Source organism: Myxocyprinus asiaticus, chromosome 9 (genome assembly GCF_019703515.2).
Source record: "Myxocyprinus asiaticus isolate MX2 ecotype Aquarium Trade chromosome 9, UBuf_Myxa_2, whole genome shotgun sequence".
Lineage (NCBI taxonomy): Eukaryota > Metazoa > Chordata > Actinopteri > Cypriniformes > Catostomidae > Myxocyprinus > Myxocyprinus asiaticus.
In genome coordinates, this window is record NC_059352.1 from 15,553,897 (window position 1) to 15,570,067 (window position 16,171).

The following is a 16,171-nucleotide window of genomic DNA, read 5'->3' on the forward strand; positions in this document are numbered from 1 at the left end:
TCAAATCTGACAAAGCATTCAAAAGATACATTACTTTGTAATAAAATTCAAAATGGTGGAAAGCTGATTTGGCCGATATCGTAAAAGTAACGTTAAAATCCTCATGGCCTAAGGAATCCATATGATTTTACCCATAGCTGGCGCTGTCACCAAACTCTGAATGTACCATAATTTACAATTGCGTAAATCAAAAAGCTTTTGATAACTTTTGAGAAGTTCAGTCTGAAGATCATCTGAGAAAAACTTTTGACAATTGGATGAGATTTGAAGCAGCAGCAAAAAAAAAAAAAATGTTTACACCATAATCCATGATAGTAATAGAAAAAAATAGAATTTTGTTTAAAGACCAAATGGGTCAAAAGTTACGCGCAAAAGAAGTGCATTTTGAACTGGTGGTGGCGCTATAGAGTTTGTCCAAAGACCCCAAATTTTGTATGGGGGCTAGTCATACCCACCCTTATCACTGTGCCAAATTTCATAACTGTCCTCCAAACTGTTTTTGGGACTGCCAGCCAGAGGAAGAATAAAAGCAATAAGAATGGAACGAGTACTATAGGTGCCTATGCACCTTCTGTGCTTGGCCCCTAATAAAACAGTTCATCAGAATTGATTCACTATGAAAGATGGGCATTTCCATCCAAGTGCTTCTTGATGAGAAAGCAAAACAAAATGAATGCTGGTTTCACATTTTTAGACATATTTGAAACATTTCACCACAAGATATGTGGGGTATTTACCCGAATCCCTGAAACGGTCAAACAAGAGAGGATTTGAATAATAATGCTACTCAACTGTCAAGGTAAAGATTTTTTTTTTTAACAGATAAGTACATGTAACAATGTTCCAAATAAATACTTTAATAAAAGAATATACAGTATTTTTTTGTTTCTGTAAACTTGATGTTCTGAATCACTCCTGATATTGACTTAAAATTAATCTTGTGTCACATACTGCTTTGTTGCCATTGCCACATCTTGAACTGAAATACGAGTATAGTTACTGTACTTAGGAGGTTAAGTGATTTGGTCCTAACTGTGTATAGGACTGTACGTATGTTGTAATTTCACTTCAGTGGATTTCTGAAGTTCTTCCCAGCAAAGCGAGCTTTATCCCCCAGTTCCTCTTCAATTCTGTGCATCAAGAAAGCAAGCCATTAACAATTCTGATTTTTTTATACACATTTATAAAGAAGAGGTGTGCAGAAGAATGGAGATACAATATGCTTATTTATATCTGGTCAAAATATGTGAATTCTCATAGAAACAATGCAAACATACCTGAGGATCTGGTTGTATTTGGCCAAGCGCTCAGAGCGGCATGGTGCTCCTGTTTTAATCTGAATAAGAAGAGGAAAGTAAAAGTCAAAATAATTAACTTGTGTAGATAACATTTAACAAGAGCAGACAACCGTAATATAAAGTACATAAATTTGTGTCAAATCTTAATGAAGATTGCAGCATTGTACCTGTCCAGTGCAAAGTCCCACAACCAGGTCAGCAATGAACGTGTCTTCTGTTTCCCCTGAGCGATGGCTCACCATCACACCCCAGCCACTGGATTGTGCCATCTTACATCTGTGGGATGGCATGCAATAAATTGTTTTGACAGATAAAACTACTTAAGAGGGTTCCCTATATATATTTATCTTTAGTATTATTTGGATTACCTTGAACTTATTAGGCACCCTTTGCTCAATAAATATATAAATGTGTGAACAGGATTTTGAACTCACGCCTGCAGAGATTCTGTAACACTACCAATCTGGTTGACTTTGAGCAACAAGCAGTTGCAAGCCTTGTTCTCCACTGCATTAGCAATACGTTTAGGGTTGGTGACTGTGAGATCATCTCCCACCACCTGGATGTCTGTGCTGTTGGTGAAATTGGTCCAGGCCTCCCAGTCATCCTGGTCAAAGGGGTCCTCGATAGACACCACTGAAATAGTGATGGAGGACAAAATTTACATCACTGTGCTCGCAATCTCACATGTAGAAATGTACTACGCTACATCTAGAGTATACACCGATACATATAATATGCTGGAGACAAAAGGTTTTGTGGAAGCATGTTCATAAAATACTCAAACATTCGAGCTCACGGCATGTTATTACAATCCCAAAGAAAGCACAAAAAAAAATCCAAAACTAACATATGGATACCTGGGTAGTCTTGAACAAAACTCTTGTAGAGGTCAGCAAGCTCATCAGGGCTGATATACCGATTGGGGTCATCAGGAGACTTGAAGTCCAAGTCATACTTTCCATCACGGTAGAACTCAGACGCGGCCACATCCATGCCAATCACAATCTCATCGGTGTAACCAGCTTTACAGATAGCACTCTTCAGCAGTTCTAGGGCTTTTGTCACAAACATCCAGGAAAGAATAAAAAACAGTAGTTGATTTTAAGTTCTCTCAGTTTAATAGTGTCGACCAATATGTTTCAGATGTTTAATACCTTCTTTATTCTCTAAGATGTTGGGTGCAAATCCTCCCTCATCCCCGACATTGGTAGCATCCTTGCCATACTTTTCCTTAATAACATTCTTCAGATTGTGGTACACCTCTGCGCCAATGCGCATGGCCTCCTTAAAACTATTGGCCCCAACAGGTAGGATCATAAATTCTTGCATGGCCAACTTATTGCCTGCATGTGAGCCACCATTGATCACATTAAAGGCCTTTAAAGAAAACAATAAAAAATGCAAAACTTAATGGTAATTTAACAATGTTTTGTCCAATAATTTATGTGCACAACATGTTTATTGATAATAAATAAATGGCAAAAGAGCAAAGAGTGTCACTGAAGACATCTGACATTTTTCATGAAGATAAAGCTAGTCAAATTTAACACACACAATAAAATGACCAATGTTTCCCATTAATTACCTAGACTGTTGCGACCCGCTATTTTCATAAAGAACCGAAAATATTTTTACACTTTTCACAATAACATAAAAGATCTCTAATGTCGTGTTTTGCGCCGTTGCTTCGGCAAAGCAACTCTCACTCCCAGTCAGTCATTTCTTTGATGGCTCATGTATGCTCTAGTCGATTTTGTGTTTTGACCATTTGTGAAATGCATTAAACTCAAGTCTCGTTTATGCTTTGTGAGTGTAACTTTTTTGCCGTGTCATCACCATTCATATCTATACAACGAATGTGTTTGATTAAATTACTACTATAGCACAAAGATCTTCATAGATTTAGCCTCTTAATTTTGCTCTCAAAATGCACCAGATCGATGCATTTAACTTTAAAATGTACACAATTTTCTTACGGGGGAGCATGCCCCTAGTGCCCCCTAGAGGGTCCGAGGTCCACCCACAACAGTCTCACAAAATCCTATGCGAAACACTGAATGACACAGTAAGTGCCTGACCTTTCAGCTCAGGCACTAAACGAACATTACATCTATGTCACACTTCTTCTTATTGTACATTTCTAAATACAGGAGTGCTGTTACTCACCGGTACAGGAAGGATGACCTCTGGGTTTCCGGCAAGGTCAGCAATGTGACGATACAGAGGAACACCTTTCTCCGCAGCTCCTGCCTTGCACACAGCCAGGGATATACCCAGGATGGCATTGGCACCAAATTTAGCTGATGAATAAAACAGACAAAAGCCTTTCTTGACTAATTCTAGACACACTACTTATGTTATTTGGCAGTGGCACATACACAGATCCTAAAATCAAGTTTTACAACTTGTGCACATTATTATTTTCCTTTTTTTTTTTTTTTTTTTTTAACAACAAATATAGCTTAACTGGGAAAATAAACTGATTTCAGAAGTGTAACAAACTTTGAATGGAGAATTGAAGAATGGAGACCAACCGTATCTAGAAAACCATTCAAATGTTAAGACCAAGCCCTTTCCTATTGTCAAAAGTGTAAACATGCAAATATTATGAATTACACTTGTTGTCGGTTCCATCCAATTCCAGCATGAACTGGTCAATCTTCTCTTGCTCAACTACAGGAATTCCCTATATGGCAGAGCAAAAGAAAGATAAAGATCACCTTCCAAACGTACAAATAATACTCCAATTCTTCCATTTGTTTACTGTAGTTTTAAAATACTCTCACCTGGCTGATCAGTGCAGGTGCGATTGTTTGGTTCACATGCTCAACTGCCTTTGACACACCTGGATAGCACAGAAAAAGACAGATTTGAACAATACAAGAGGAAACACCACATAACAGTTATTTCTCTTCAAACAAAACTGTGGTGTCACTTTTGGATTAAATGGTGCTGCAATCAGAGGCATGCACATCTCTACATTTTCCTTCCTGGTTAAGCTGAACCACAAAGCTATTGATCGATATTGGTCAGAATTTAAAACATTAGCCGGAAACATTCTGATGATAAAAATCTTACCATGCAAACACTGTGCATTAAAAAATATTGCCTTATTTGCATTACATTAATTGTTGTGAATAGCATGTTCAAGCATTTCATAATTTTAACTATTTGTTCACAGAATTGAGCACTGGCTTGAGCAAGTCATGCAAATCCAAATAAAAAAAAAAAAAAATTAAATGCATCAGTCAGAGCAATTTTTCACCTGTTAACACAAGGCGGAACCCAGAATTTAATCAGTACAATTAATAAGTCATCCTTTACAATCTAATAGAGAAAGATAGAGGTGAGAAGAGAAACAGTCCATTGATCAGCAAATTAAAGGTATAATTCACCCAAAAATGAAAATTCTCTCATCATTTACTCACCCTCATGCCATTCCAGATATGTATAACTTTATATCTTCTGCTGAACACAAATGAAGATGTTTAGAAAGATATTTCAGCTCTGTAGGTCCATACCATGCAAGTGAATGGTGACCAAAATTGTTAAGCTCCAAAAAGCATATTAAGGAAGCAATATGATAGGTGTTGGTGAGAAACAGATCAATGTTTAAAGGGATAGTTCACTCAAAAATAAAAATTCTCATCATTTACCCACCCTGATGCCATCCCAGATGTGTGACTTAATTTCTTCTGATGAACACAAATGCATTTTTTTAGAAGAATATCTCAGCTCTGTAGGTCCATTCAATTCAAGTGAATCTCCAAAAAGGAGATAAAGTTAGAATAAACGCAATCCATCAGACTCCAGTGGTTTAATCAATGTCTTCTGAAGCAATTCAGTTGGTTCTGGGTGAGACGGACCAAAATATAACAACCTTTTTCACTGTAATCCTTGACATTAGTCTCTTGGCACGATCCTAGTGCTTGACGCATGCGCAGAGTGCTAGATGGCGCTATAGGAAGTGTAATCGAGCTTGAAATCGTGATCGCCAAGGAGACTGTTGTCAAGATATACAGTGAAAAAGGAGTTTTATTTTTGGTCTGTTTTCACTCAAAAACAACTTGATCGCTTCAGAATACACTGATTAAACAACTGGAGTCTGATGGATTGTGTTTATGCTGACTTCTTTTTGGAGCTTCAAAGGCCTAATCAACATTCACTTGCATTGTATGAACCAACAGAGCAAAGATATTCTTCTAAAAATCTTTGTGTTCTGCAGAACAAAGTAAGTCATACACATCTGGGCTGGCATGAGGGTGAGTAAATGATGAAAGAATTTGAATTTTTGGGTGAATTAACTCTTTGTCTTTTTTTACTATAAATTCTCCTCCCTCACCAGGTGGCGGCGATATAAACGAAGAATGTGAATCGTCAAAAACAAAAGAATGTGAAAGTGAAGACTGATGGTAAAAAAAAGGACTTAAATATTGATCTGTTTCTCACCCACTCCTATCATTTCACTTCTGAAGATATGCATTTAACCACTGGAGTCTTATGGATTATTTTTATGCTGCCTTTGTGATTTTTGGACCTTTAAAGTTCTGGCCACCATTCTCTTGCATTGTATGGACCTTACAAGCTGACATAATTCTTCTAAAAATCTTAATTTGAGTTCAACAGAAGAAAGTCATACACATCTGGCATGGCATGAGGGTGAGTAAATGATGAGAGAACTTTCCCTTTAATAAAATATAGCAAAGACAGACCACAGTCTATTTTTTTACCAAAACAATTAACTTTGTACCAGTCAATTCTGTCAGACCAGATGAAATACGATTTCAAAGTAAAGTTTTTCACCTTTGCCCAGGTAACGTGACTTATCATTGTCTCTTAGCTCCAAAGCCTCATATATTCCAGTAGATGCTCCACTAGGGACAGCAGCTCGAAACAGGCCTGTTATTAAATCAGAAGAGGAAGAGGTGAATGGTTATGCCCAGAATTAAAATTACACATTAGTAACTAGATGAGTTTTCATTTTGCTTGAAATGTAAGCACGCTAAACCATTTTCAGCTCTGAGTAATCAATCCTTTTGTGTTCCCACTGAAGATAAGTCAAGGGGAAATCACCTTTCTCTGTGTAGAGGTCCACCTCAACAGTGGGGTTGCCCCTCGAATCAAAGATCTCACGGGCATGTATTTTCAGGATAGACATGTTTCTAAATTTGTAAGAAAGTACAAAAGATTAAGATACAGGCTTATCATTTAGGCTTACATTGTTTTATGATTCTGCTGAAATCAGTCCCTATATATAAAGGGTGATTTTAAGGAAACCTGAAAAATACTTGTCACCACCGGCCTTACAGTAATACTACAGACAAACATTTAGCAGGTTGGCATTCACTATCATCGGCTTTGTCAAATCCTCTGACCTTAGGTATCTGGATAATGGCTGACTACTATGAATTTATATTAAAGGGAATTTCTGCATTAATATTTCCACATCATGACAAAAACAAAATCCACATTTCTTTCAAACAAATATATCAATAATAGCTTTTACACGTGCAGATTGTGTTTTGAATAATCTACCACTTTGTTGCATAAACAGCTCGGGTCTAATTGGATTAGCAGCTTTCATTCTCTGGTCATTATGTTATCAACAGAGAACAAAAGCTTAATGAACTCGATTTGGTCTTAAGGTTTTTGACATAAACATAAAAAGACAGGATAATCAACAATATTACTTGTGCAACTGTCCAAGTTTATGGTCCAGTCTAACGCTCGGTCATACGACAAAAATTCTTCCAGGAATCAGACATATGGCTTTCTTGTATAGTTTGTTCTACAAATATTTAATCTAATTTCAGCGTGTATGAATGCATGATGAGAGTAGGCCTGATGGCAAGCACGATTCATTATCACGGCTGCGGGTCCTAAATATCACATCATGATAACTCTCGTCCCTTCGTTTGTCTCATGCTCGAAACAAACGAACTTTACTAAATTTAGACATTAGGTTTATTACGTTATATATACACAATACTAGCTACAAATTAGGTCACAAAACATTTAATAACTAAGCGTTTAATGTTCGTAACGCAATGTGTCTTACCACAGCGAAACCGTAACTAAAGGACAAGATGAAGAAATCCGGGTAAATTAGGCAACTGCTTGGCTCAAGTTCACACTCACAGCCTGATGCCCAGCGTGGAAGATGTGCTCACCAATAGCACGCACCTTCGAGGACACACAAGCGTGGGTAGAATGACTGAGAGATTGAAACATGCTTCTCACAATGGGCGGGGCTTGTAGACCGGATGTTGTCTCTATTTGGTCATGTACAATTAAACAAACTAATAATTATCCCATATGAACTCTTCACGGTGTATTTTCAATTCAAAATCTATCAAAATTTATCAATATTCAGGTGTAAATTATTGTCCAGACCGCTACTGAACCGGACGGTTTTATCACCTGCTACCTGTTACTTTTTTCAGCGCTGGTCATGATGCACAGTCGTTTGTGATTAGTGGATAAAGCGTTTTAATACAAATTCGTAGAGATTGCTGGGCCGGGGTTAGATTTATATGACAGGTAGCAATCATAGTAAATAAAATATTTAAATGATAACATGAGACATGATGACGTGTAGAAATGGTTTCAATAAGACAAAAAAAAAGAAAGAAAAAAAAAGAAATCCTGCAGAGTTTTGAATGGAGATCAATAATAGATTCGGCTGCCTGGGCCGCCACGCGCTTTCTAGTGGGAGACACATTTGTCTCATAGGAAACAATAATTAGCTAGCAATATTTTCCCTCCAAAGGGGTAGATTTCATTAGAGATATTCTATACTTTTCATAGGAGAACGTGTAACGGTCACTAGCGTGTTACGACAGTAATCCACCGTTTGCGGATACCGTACAAATGAATGGGGAGAGCCGTAAACTGACACCTCCCTGTCGCAAAATTGTAGGTGACTTCTCTTATAAAACAGCGGTTATCGCAGTAAACACCACACATAGTTCATTGCAAAATGATTTTTCAATGTAAAACATGTTTGAGATTACCGGACAGGCGGTCAGTTAATTAAGTGATGAGCTGTTTCCTCACAAATGCAGTTTATTCAGCACACTGAAGCATCTCCTCCATAGACATCCATTCAAAGAAAACGGCATCGGCATCGGGTCTCCTTGCCATTGTACCGCCCATAGAATGTCCGCTGCTTTATGCATTTTGTTGCTAGTTGCTAATCTTCTAGGTTTTTCCTTGTAGAAGGGCTCTGATGTCATGATGGATGAAGTTGTAGTCTCATCTTAAATTGTGCAACATAATTTACGAGTTTTACAGTACATGATTACGCATCACAATACATTGCCGTCTGCTTAAAGGGATAGCTCACCCAAAAAAGAAAATTATCTCATAATTACTCACCATCATGCCATCCCAGATTTGTATGACATTCTTCTGTTGAACACAAACAAAGATTTTAGAAGAACATTTCAGCTCTGTAGGTCCATACAATGCAATTAAAAAAGGACTAATATATTGATCTGTTTCACTTCAACACCTATCATATCACTTCTAAAGATATAGATTTAATCACTTAAGTCTTTTTTTGGAGCTTCACATTTTTGGTACCCATTTACTTGCATTGTAAGGACCTACAGAGCTGAGATATTCTTCTAAAAATCTTCATTTGTGTTGAGCAGAAAAAAGAAAGTCATACACATCTGGGATGGCACGAGGGTGAATAAATGTTGAGAGAATTTTCATTTTTGGGTGAACTATCCCTTTAAGCTGCTTATATACCATTACAAGTTTTCAGATAAGATATGCCATAATGACTTTTCAGGATAACATAAAAACTCATTCACAGAGTCTTGATTTGTTGGAAAACCTTAAGCAATAAAGGCCTATTCTGTCATAGCCCCTATCATACACCACATAAATATATAGATGCAGGAGAAGAAGGGATGAAGATATCATATTGGGCCTGGGCCCTATTTTAAACAAAAACAGACATTATAAAAAATTGTTTAATCATTAACCTTTTTCGATATTCTTGTCTACGAGGAGACAGTGATGCAACTACATGAAGTACAACAGAGTGTTTGTGTGCTGGAGAATCCTGGCAACACATTCCCTCAGGTCATTGCCCCTACCTCTCCCTCCTCCATCTACTTATCCATCTCTCTCTCTCTCTCTCTCTCTCTTCATACACTTTTTTTCTCTTATTCTTCATAGAATCCTCAGTCCAGCCATGTCAGTTTAGATCAGTCTCACATGGAGGTATGTCATTTCCCCTTGTACACAGTTTGTTTTGTAGAAAAACTTGATGGTTCTTGTTTTGTTGCTTCTCCCAGGTTTGTGCTTCTCTGGAGGCCTCCCTGACAGCCAACTGCTCCCTGTGCACATCTATTCTCTCACCTCACAAATCAGACCTCGGGGATCTCATTAGCAATCCACACAGACTTGTGGAAATTAAGGCAGTAACCTGTTGCCTGGGTGACAATGCTGTCTCTGTGTCCCAGCATGAACTCTGTTTAGAGACGAAAGTCTAAGATGCTTTGTCCAGTACACAGAGCTCCATATTCTAAATTGTGACTTACTAATGGTGAATCATTTCTATTGTGCAACTGTAAATCAATTAGAAGATTGATTAAAGTCTACAATAAATCAACATTTTTTTATTGAATGCACAAGATATTTGCATAATTATTATTTTACACATACAACAAATGTATAAAATAGTTCACCCAACAGTGAAAAGCATTTCTCTAATTTAATCATTTACATCATCATCATGTTGTTCTAAACCATTTTGATTTTCTTTCCTCCACTGAACACAAAATGAGAAGGCAGTATGTTAGTCTCAGTCACCATTAACTTTCATTTCATCTTTTTTCCATTCAGTGAAAGTGAATGGTGACAGAGTCTTTCTGCATAACATCTCCTTTTCTGTTTCACAGAAGATAAAATGTCATATTGGTTGCAATCAACATGAGGGTGAGTAAATGAAAATGAAATAAAAAAATAATAAAAAATGGAAATAGCAAACAAAATGTACCTGGAAATGTTTGTGGTCTGAAAAATAAACTCTATTCTAATTCTATTATGCTGACTTTCATTTTACCTGCCTGCTCTTTTCAAAGCAGCCCATGCAACTGATGCTACCGATCCTTGACACCTGTTTGGCATGTCCTGAAAAGACCTTGCACACAAGTACTTCATTGTCCCAATGAAACCTTAAATATTGCTTTAAATGCAGCATAAGGATACATGCAGAATTTAATAGTGCTTTTGTGAAGGCCTTGGGAGTGGGTCTATTTTTACAGCCAACATACTGTACTTGGCTGTAAAAATACACATACTGTAAACATACTTTCTACAAAAAAGTATTCCTTACAGATTTAAGAACAAGGATTAAATGTTACAGGAGGGCAGGTTTAAAGGAATAGTTTACCCATATTCATATTTTCTCATCATTTAAAGTACTCACCCTTATGTCATCTCAAACTCATATGACTTTCTTTCATCTGCGGAACACAAAGATATTTTAATGGAGATTTGACACAAGTGAATGGGGACCAAACCTTCAAGCTCCAAAAAAGGACATAAAGGCAGCATAGAGGTAATCCAAAAGACTCAAGTGGTTTAATCAATGTCTTCTGAAGTTGGTTCTAGGTGAGACATACCAAAATATAACACCTTTTTTCGCTGTAAATCTTGACATTACAGTCTCTAGGCACAATCATGATTTCAAGATCGATTACACTTCCTAGCTAGGGATGGGGAGTCGACTCCAAAAGAGTCAATTCCTCGACTCTGACAAGCCATGGAATCGGGGTCGACTCTAGATAGGAATCGATCTTTTGTTCTATCAACTCCGTATCTTTTCGAACAGGACGATGTGATTGGCTCAAATCAGTGAACTGGCTTTCTTCAGAACCAATCACACACCTTACACACACGTAGGTGGGACACTCATTCATTATGGACTTTTGAGTGAGAGATAATGCATGTGCGTCCTAAAGAGAGGGGGGGGGGGGGGGGGGTGCATGACAGACTTCAAAAGAGAAACTTTCGGAACTTTCTAGCATTACATCAATGGGGCAGTGGTTGGGAAGTAAATTGATGCTGGTTTTATCAGTATGTATGTAAGTGCGTGTCATTTTTTATTGTCTAGTTTATATTTGAAAATGAAATAAATACTTTTCAGCCCAGCCTGTGCCTTGTTGTTTTCCCCGTTTAAACGTGGTTATTGGCAGAAACCATGGATTGACATTTTCAACAGGCATTTAGAGGTAAAATGCGAAATGCCTTTAAACTGAATTAATTTGAACAGTTATAGCCTACTAGTGCACTGTTATATTTTATGTCTTCATAATTTATGTAGTTTAGCTATGTCTTTGGGGAGCACATAAAAAAATAAATAAAATAAAATTACACTGAGTGTGTGATAATGACTGTAAACTTGTCAGGTCCATCGCCAGAACATGCTATTGAATAGGGAACACATTATGATCTGAGAGCAAGCGATATTTAAACACACCAAAATATGTTAATTAAACCCCCTGCTGTTTAATACATTGTGGTCAAGGCAAAAAAAAAAAAAAAAAAACATCATCAACAACAAAAAAAAAAACGCCATCATTAAAACAAAATTAAAAATGTAATATTCAAAACAACAGTCAAAATTAATTTTGTTTTTTGTTCATGATAACATACAGACCTTATTGACAATTAAGTGAAGCGAGCAAGAACATATGCATGATTTGTTTCCATCGGCATGGCAGCCAACATGAAAAATATTTAGGCCTAACCACTGAATGCAGCGAAATCACACTTGCACCTGGCATATCTTGCGGTCTTGCCAACAATATCAGCATCAACTTGAAGAGTTTAGGGAGTTGGAATAAAATCCTGTAGGCAATGCTTCACATGTTCAAGAGATATTATCTTGTGAAATATTATTATTTTTATTTTCTAGTTATCTCAGTGTAGGTAAACTTGAGTTGATTATAACGGTTGCTGTGTAATTAGGGATTAACTCATCCTTATTTAAGCATATTTAATGCTATACCATAGTTTAATAGATATGTTTTACTCCATGAACTGCACTACTTTTATTTAAAATGTGTTATAAAAAAAGAAAAGAAAATGACATTTTCTCGGCAGATACACACAACAAGCGATGTGGTTTCAGTTGGCCGCATGTGCTGATTTAGAGTCAGCTTTTCCTGCCCCACTAATAGTTTGGGTGAGAGAAGCTGATCCTAGACCAGCAGTTACAGAAAAACTGCAGAATTATTATGGAGCAACAATCAAAATAATTGGATTAAACAAGCTAATATGAGTGAAAACTCCTGGGGATTTTTATTGTTCAATTAATTTTCCATTCATGTCTGACAAGCAATTTTTAATGTCCACATTTTGTCACTTTTGAAAACACTGTCCCCTAATGGCCACCGGTGGCGACGGCCTTGAATCACGACGCTGTCCTTACTAAAAAATAAATGGAGTCGAGGAGTCGATTCCATCGACTCTTACGTCTAGAGTCGGGAATCAAAGTCGACTCAAAAAAAGTCGGAATCGAACATCCCTATTCCTAATGCTTGATGCATGAGGGCGCTAGATGGCGCTATACACAATATTCTCAGCGGTTCCACTGTATTCCGCTTGGTGGGCGAAATTTCCGGTTGGCTAGCGGAAGTGCGATTGGTTGGCGTTTTATGTGTAATGCAGTTAGATTCTTTCTTTTTAAATATTATAAGATGTCTTTAAAATTCCCCGGTAAATGTGTGCTGTTAATTATTATCCTAATAATCCAGTTGAATTAAAGTTTTATCTACAACAGCAATGTTATGATCAGAAATATGATCGCACAGCACTCCAGTCCCAGATGCTGCATCTTCCATCGGCTGCCTACAGAAGGATTGACTTAGAAACATCTGTTTGAAAAAACTTTGAATAATTTGTTTGTGTGCTCTTTTCACTTTATTATATTATCCGCTGTTACGGTCCAGCTTCGATAGATGTCCAGAAGCGGAGCGCAATGAATTACATATGAACTATATTATTATTGTGCTAACAGGTGTGTGTACATGTGCTGAAATTCAGTAGACATTTTGAGAGTTTGTTCATTTCTATTCAGAGTTGACCTATGTTGAATGCTTCACGTGTTTTGAAATGGCATTATTACTGAGTATAAAAAGGAACTGTGTTTTACCTGAACTGTCTATGAGTAGTGACAAAGTATTCATCTGTTTTTATGCCGTGATGCTAAATGGATAAATTCTGCAGTGAAAGACCATCATTTTTAGATGAGGCATGTACAGTAGTGAGATGTTTTATCACGTTTTAAATTAACTGTATTCTGATTTACCTCTTTCCTGCCTGCAATTCACTTTCTTTTGAGTGTCTTTGCAGAATGTGCTTGTCTTCCCTTAAGGGGAAAAGGTGATTTGGAAAACAGTGTGGACATTAATTTAGTATCAATTAAATTTATTTGTATAATGCTTTTAATAATACCGTTTTACAGTTGCTTTACAGAGAACACTGAACTTTTGTGTACAATGTTTATAAGGTATGTCCAAATAAATGTTTATTTGCATGTAGTTCTTTTTGTATGGTACATTTTATTGTGTTGCTGCTAAGATAGTTATTTCCTACACAAGAACAATAAATTCAATCTATCAACAGGATCAGTTGTTCAGTCAACACTTATAGCATTTAGATATGGAGATTAAGTATGTAAATTGACAATTATAAAGCTAGTTTGAGCTTACTACGCATTCATTTCCCACAAAATATTTGTATTTTATCCGAAAAATGGTAGCATGACAGTCTCATCGCCTGAGTCCGAGCACCCTACTGTCTGGACCTCCCCTGTATCTGCAGTAAGTATATAATCTCAGTACAAAAAAAGCAATCTTCAGGTTCTGACTAGACTCAGTATATGCTTTTAAATAACCATAATGATCTACAGTTCTCAAAACATGTCCAACTTTACAGCTGTGAAGTCACTAATAGGCTGCATAGCTTTTCAGGTTCGTCTGCTAAGGTTCTTCCATCGATGGATAAAGACTCAACAAAATAACTAAAATGCTCCTTTTTGTGATATTTGGCCATCATCCTGAAACCTGTAATCATTAACAGATAAGTGAGGAAGAACAATATCGCCTCGCTATAATTCTATGATCATTTGTTCTCAAGTTTCTGTCTTTTTTAATGCTGTGTTAGTACATAACAATTGTTTACGCTTAATGGGAAGTTCTGCCCGCAAAGCGTCACGGGACTTAGGAATACTGTGGATAGGAAGTGTAATCAAGCTTGAAATCATGATCGCCAATGAGACTGCTGATGTCAATTTTTGTAGTGAAAAAGGAGTTATATTTTGGTCAGAATCGATTGGATCGCTTCAGAAGACATGAATTAAACACACTGGAGCCTTATGGATTACATTTATGCTGCCTTTATGTCCTTTTGGACCTTGAAAATTCTGTCACCATTCACTTGCACTGTCTGGATATATTCTCATCATATCTTCATCAAAATATCTTCGTTTGTGTTCAGCGGAAGAAAGAAAGTCATACGAGTTTAAGACATCTTACGAGTGAGTAAATGATGAGAGAATTATAATTTTTGGGTGAACTGTTCCTCTAAGTACACTCTTAGAAGAAAAGGTTCTTTAAAACCCAAAAGGATTCTATCACTTGCTTCAAATTTCGAGCCCCTAAACGGTTCTATAGAGAACCCTTTTTAAGAGTTCTTTCAAAAGAACCCTAAAGGGTTCTTTGAGCCCAATTGTTTTATATAGAACCCTTTAGGGGTTCCAAACATGGAATTATAATACTTAGTTCTTGTTAAGATTTTATTTTAATTTATGCTTTATTGCCAGAACATTTCATGGGTTTGTGAATACAATAGTTAATATACTGTAGATACTACAGTATATCACTAGAAAAAATAGAAATAACCATATAGGCAAAACACATTATTTAGTCCTAAGAACTATTTGGTGTTTAGTCAGTAGTTACAACAAAACACGCAATAAATAACATACATTTCTTAATGCAATAGCTTTAAAAATCAATAAACATTTGTTTCTAATAGCAAAAAGCTTAAAGTCTAATTAGTAGTAGTAGTAGTATCCTATATATGAAAATAATAAATATTTAATCTTTTATCATAAACCATAAGTTACAGTTTTACCATAAATACAACCCCCAAAGCTAGTGACTCACTTTTTCTGGAAAAATCTGCAGTTCCCTGAATAGTTATCTTCGTCTTTTCAACTGTAAAGGTATAAAAGGAAATACAATCTCATGTTACATGTTGAATTGTTAAACCAGTCTGGATTTAATAGTCAAATTCACTGAATCAGTAAAAAGGGACAATGTGATGATTCATACTGTCTTCTCAGTAACGTTAGTCCTTTTTGGAAAGAGGCATTTGCTATGAGCAGTTAATTAGTTTAACATAGATATATCCTTGCATATTTATTCTGAAACAATAACGTTCATCTCGCATGTTTTCTGATTATTCATGTTTGAATTAGAGAACATGTGAATTATGTGTTACCTGATTTTTACAGCTAAATGATTGTGGTATTATAGTGTAAATTATAGAGTTGATTATATTAATAAAACTGTAAATATAGAAATGGCAAAGGAGTAATTAAATAATGTTAATTGAATAGTCACTATCACTTCCTTTGGTTTCATTTTTGCTTTTTTTGTTTTGTTTTGTTTTTTGCTAAATTTATACATTGTGTAGTTTATCATCGGTGTAACTTTTTTGATTTGTTGAATGAAGGATTCCTGATCAGTTTTTAATACTATCTAGTGATGAACAAGGAAAAGGAGAGTAGACATTAAATAAAGAAGAGAGGAGGCTTATTCTTGTCTGGTGCCCTAAAGCCT

General features: G+C 36.4%; 1 protein-coding gene and 1 pseudogene across 4 annotated transcripts; both read right to left on the reverse strand.

Moving 5' to 3' along the window:
- Window positions 1-16,171, reverse strand: part of LOC127446102 (sodium- and chloride-dependent GABA transporter 2-like) — a 498,776-nt pseudogene that overhangs the window by 450,866 nt on the left and 31,739 nt on the right.
- LOC127446100 (alpha-enolase-like) lies at window positions 795-8,503 on the reverse strand. Of its 4 annotated transcripts, none has more exons than XM_051706763.1 (12): window positions 8,315-8,503; window positions 6,375-6,463; window positions 6,105-6,200; window positions 4,088-4,146; window positions 3,918-3,987; window positions 3,468-3,601; window positions 2,456-2,678; window positions 2,159-2,356; window positions 1,733-1,934; window positions 1,466-1,574; window positions 1,278-1,336; window positions 795-1,130 (listed from the first exon to the last, which is right to left on the reverse strand). In XM_051706763.1, exons 2-12 carry the CDS (start codon window positions 6,457-6,459, stop codon window positions 1,064-1,066), a joined length of 1,302 nt encoding a protein of 433 aa, XP_051562723.1. In that variant the 5' UTR covers window positions 6,460-6,463; window positions 8,315-8,503; the 3' UTR covers window positions 795-1,063. The 4 variants fall into 4 exon arrangements, with proteins under 4 accessions (XP_051562723.1, XP_051562722.1, XP_051562724.1 ...); XM_051706762.1 differs by lacking the exon at window positions 8,315-8,503 and adding an exon at window positions 7,360-7,524; XM_051706764.1 differs by lacking the exon at window positions 8,315-8,503 and adding an exon at window positions 7,440-7,473.

What these genes read in the sequence shown, in the direction of transcription:
- LOC127446100 (XM_051706763.1), bottom strand. Translation starts at nt 6,459, where the DNA reads ATGTCTATCCTGAAAATACATGCCCGTGAGATCTTTGATTCGAGGGGC. An exon ending in GGACCTCTACACAGAGAAAG is followed by an intron (nt 6,201 to 6,374) that starts GTGATTTCCCCT and finishes ATTTAATAACAG; the next exon opens with GCCTGTTTCGAGCTGCTGTC. An exon ending in AGGTCATCCTTCCTGTACCG is followed by an intron (nt 2,679 to 3,467) that starts GTGAGTAACAGC and finishes TTTTCTTTAAAG; the next exon opens with GCCTTTAATGTGATCAATGG.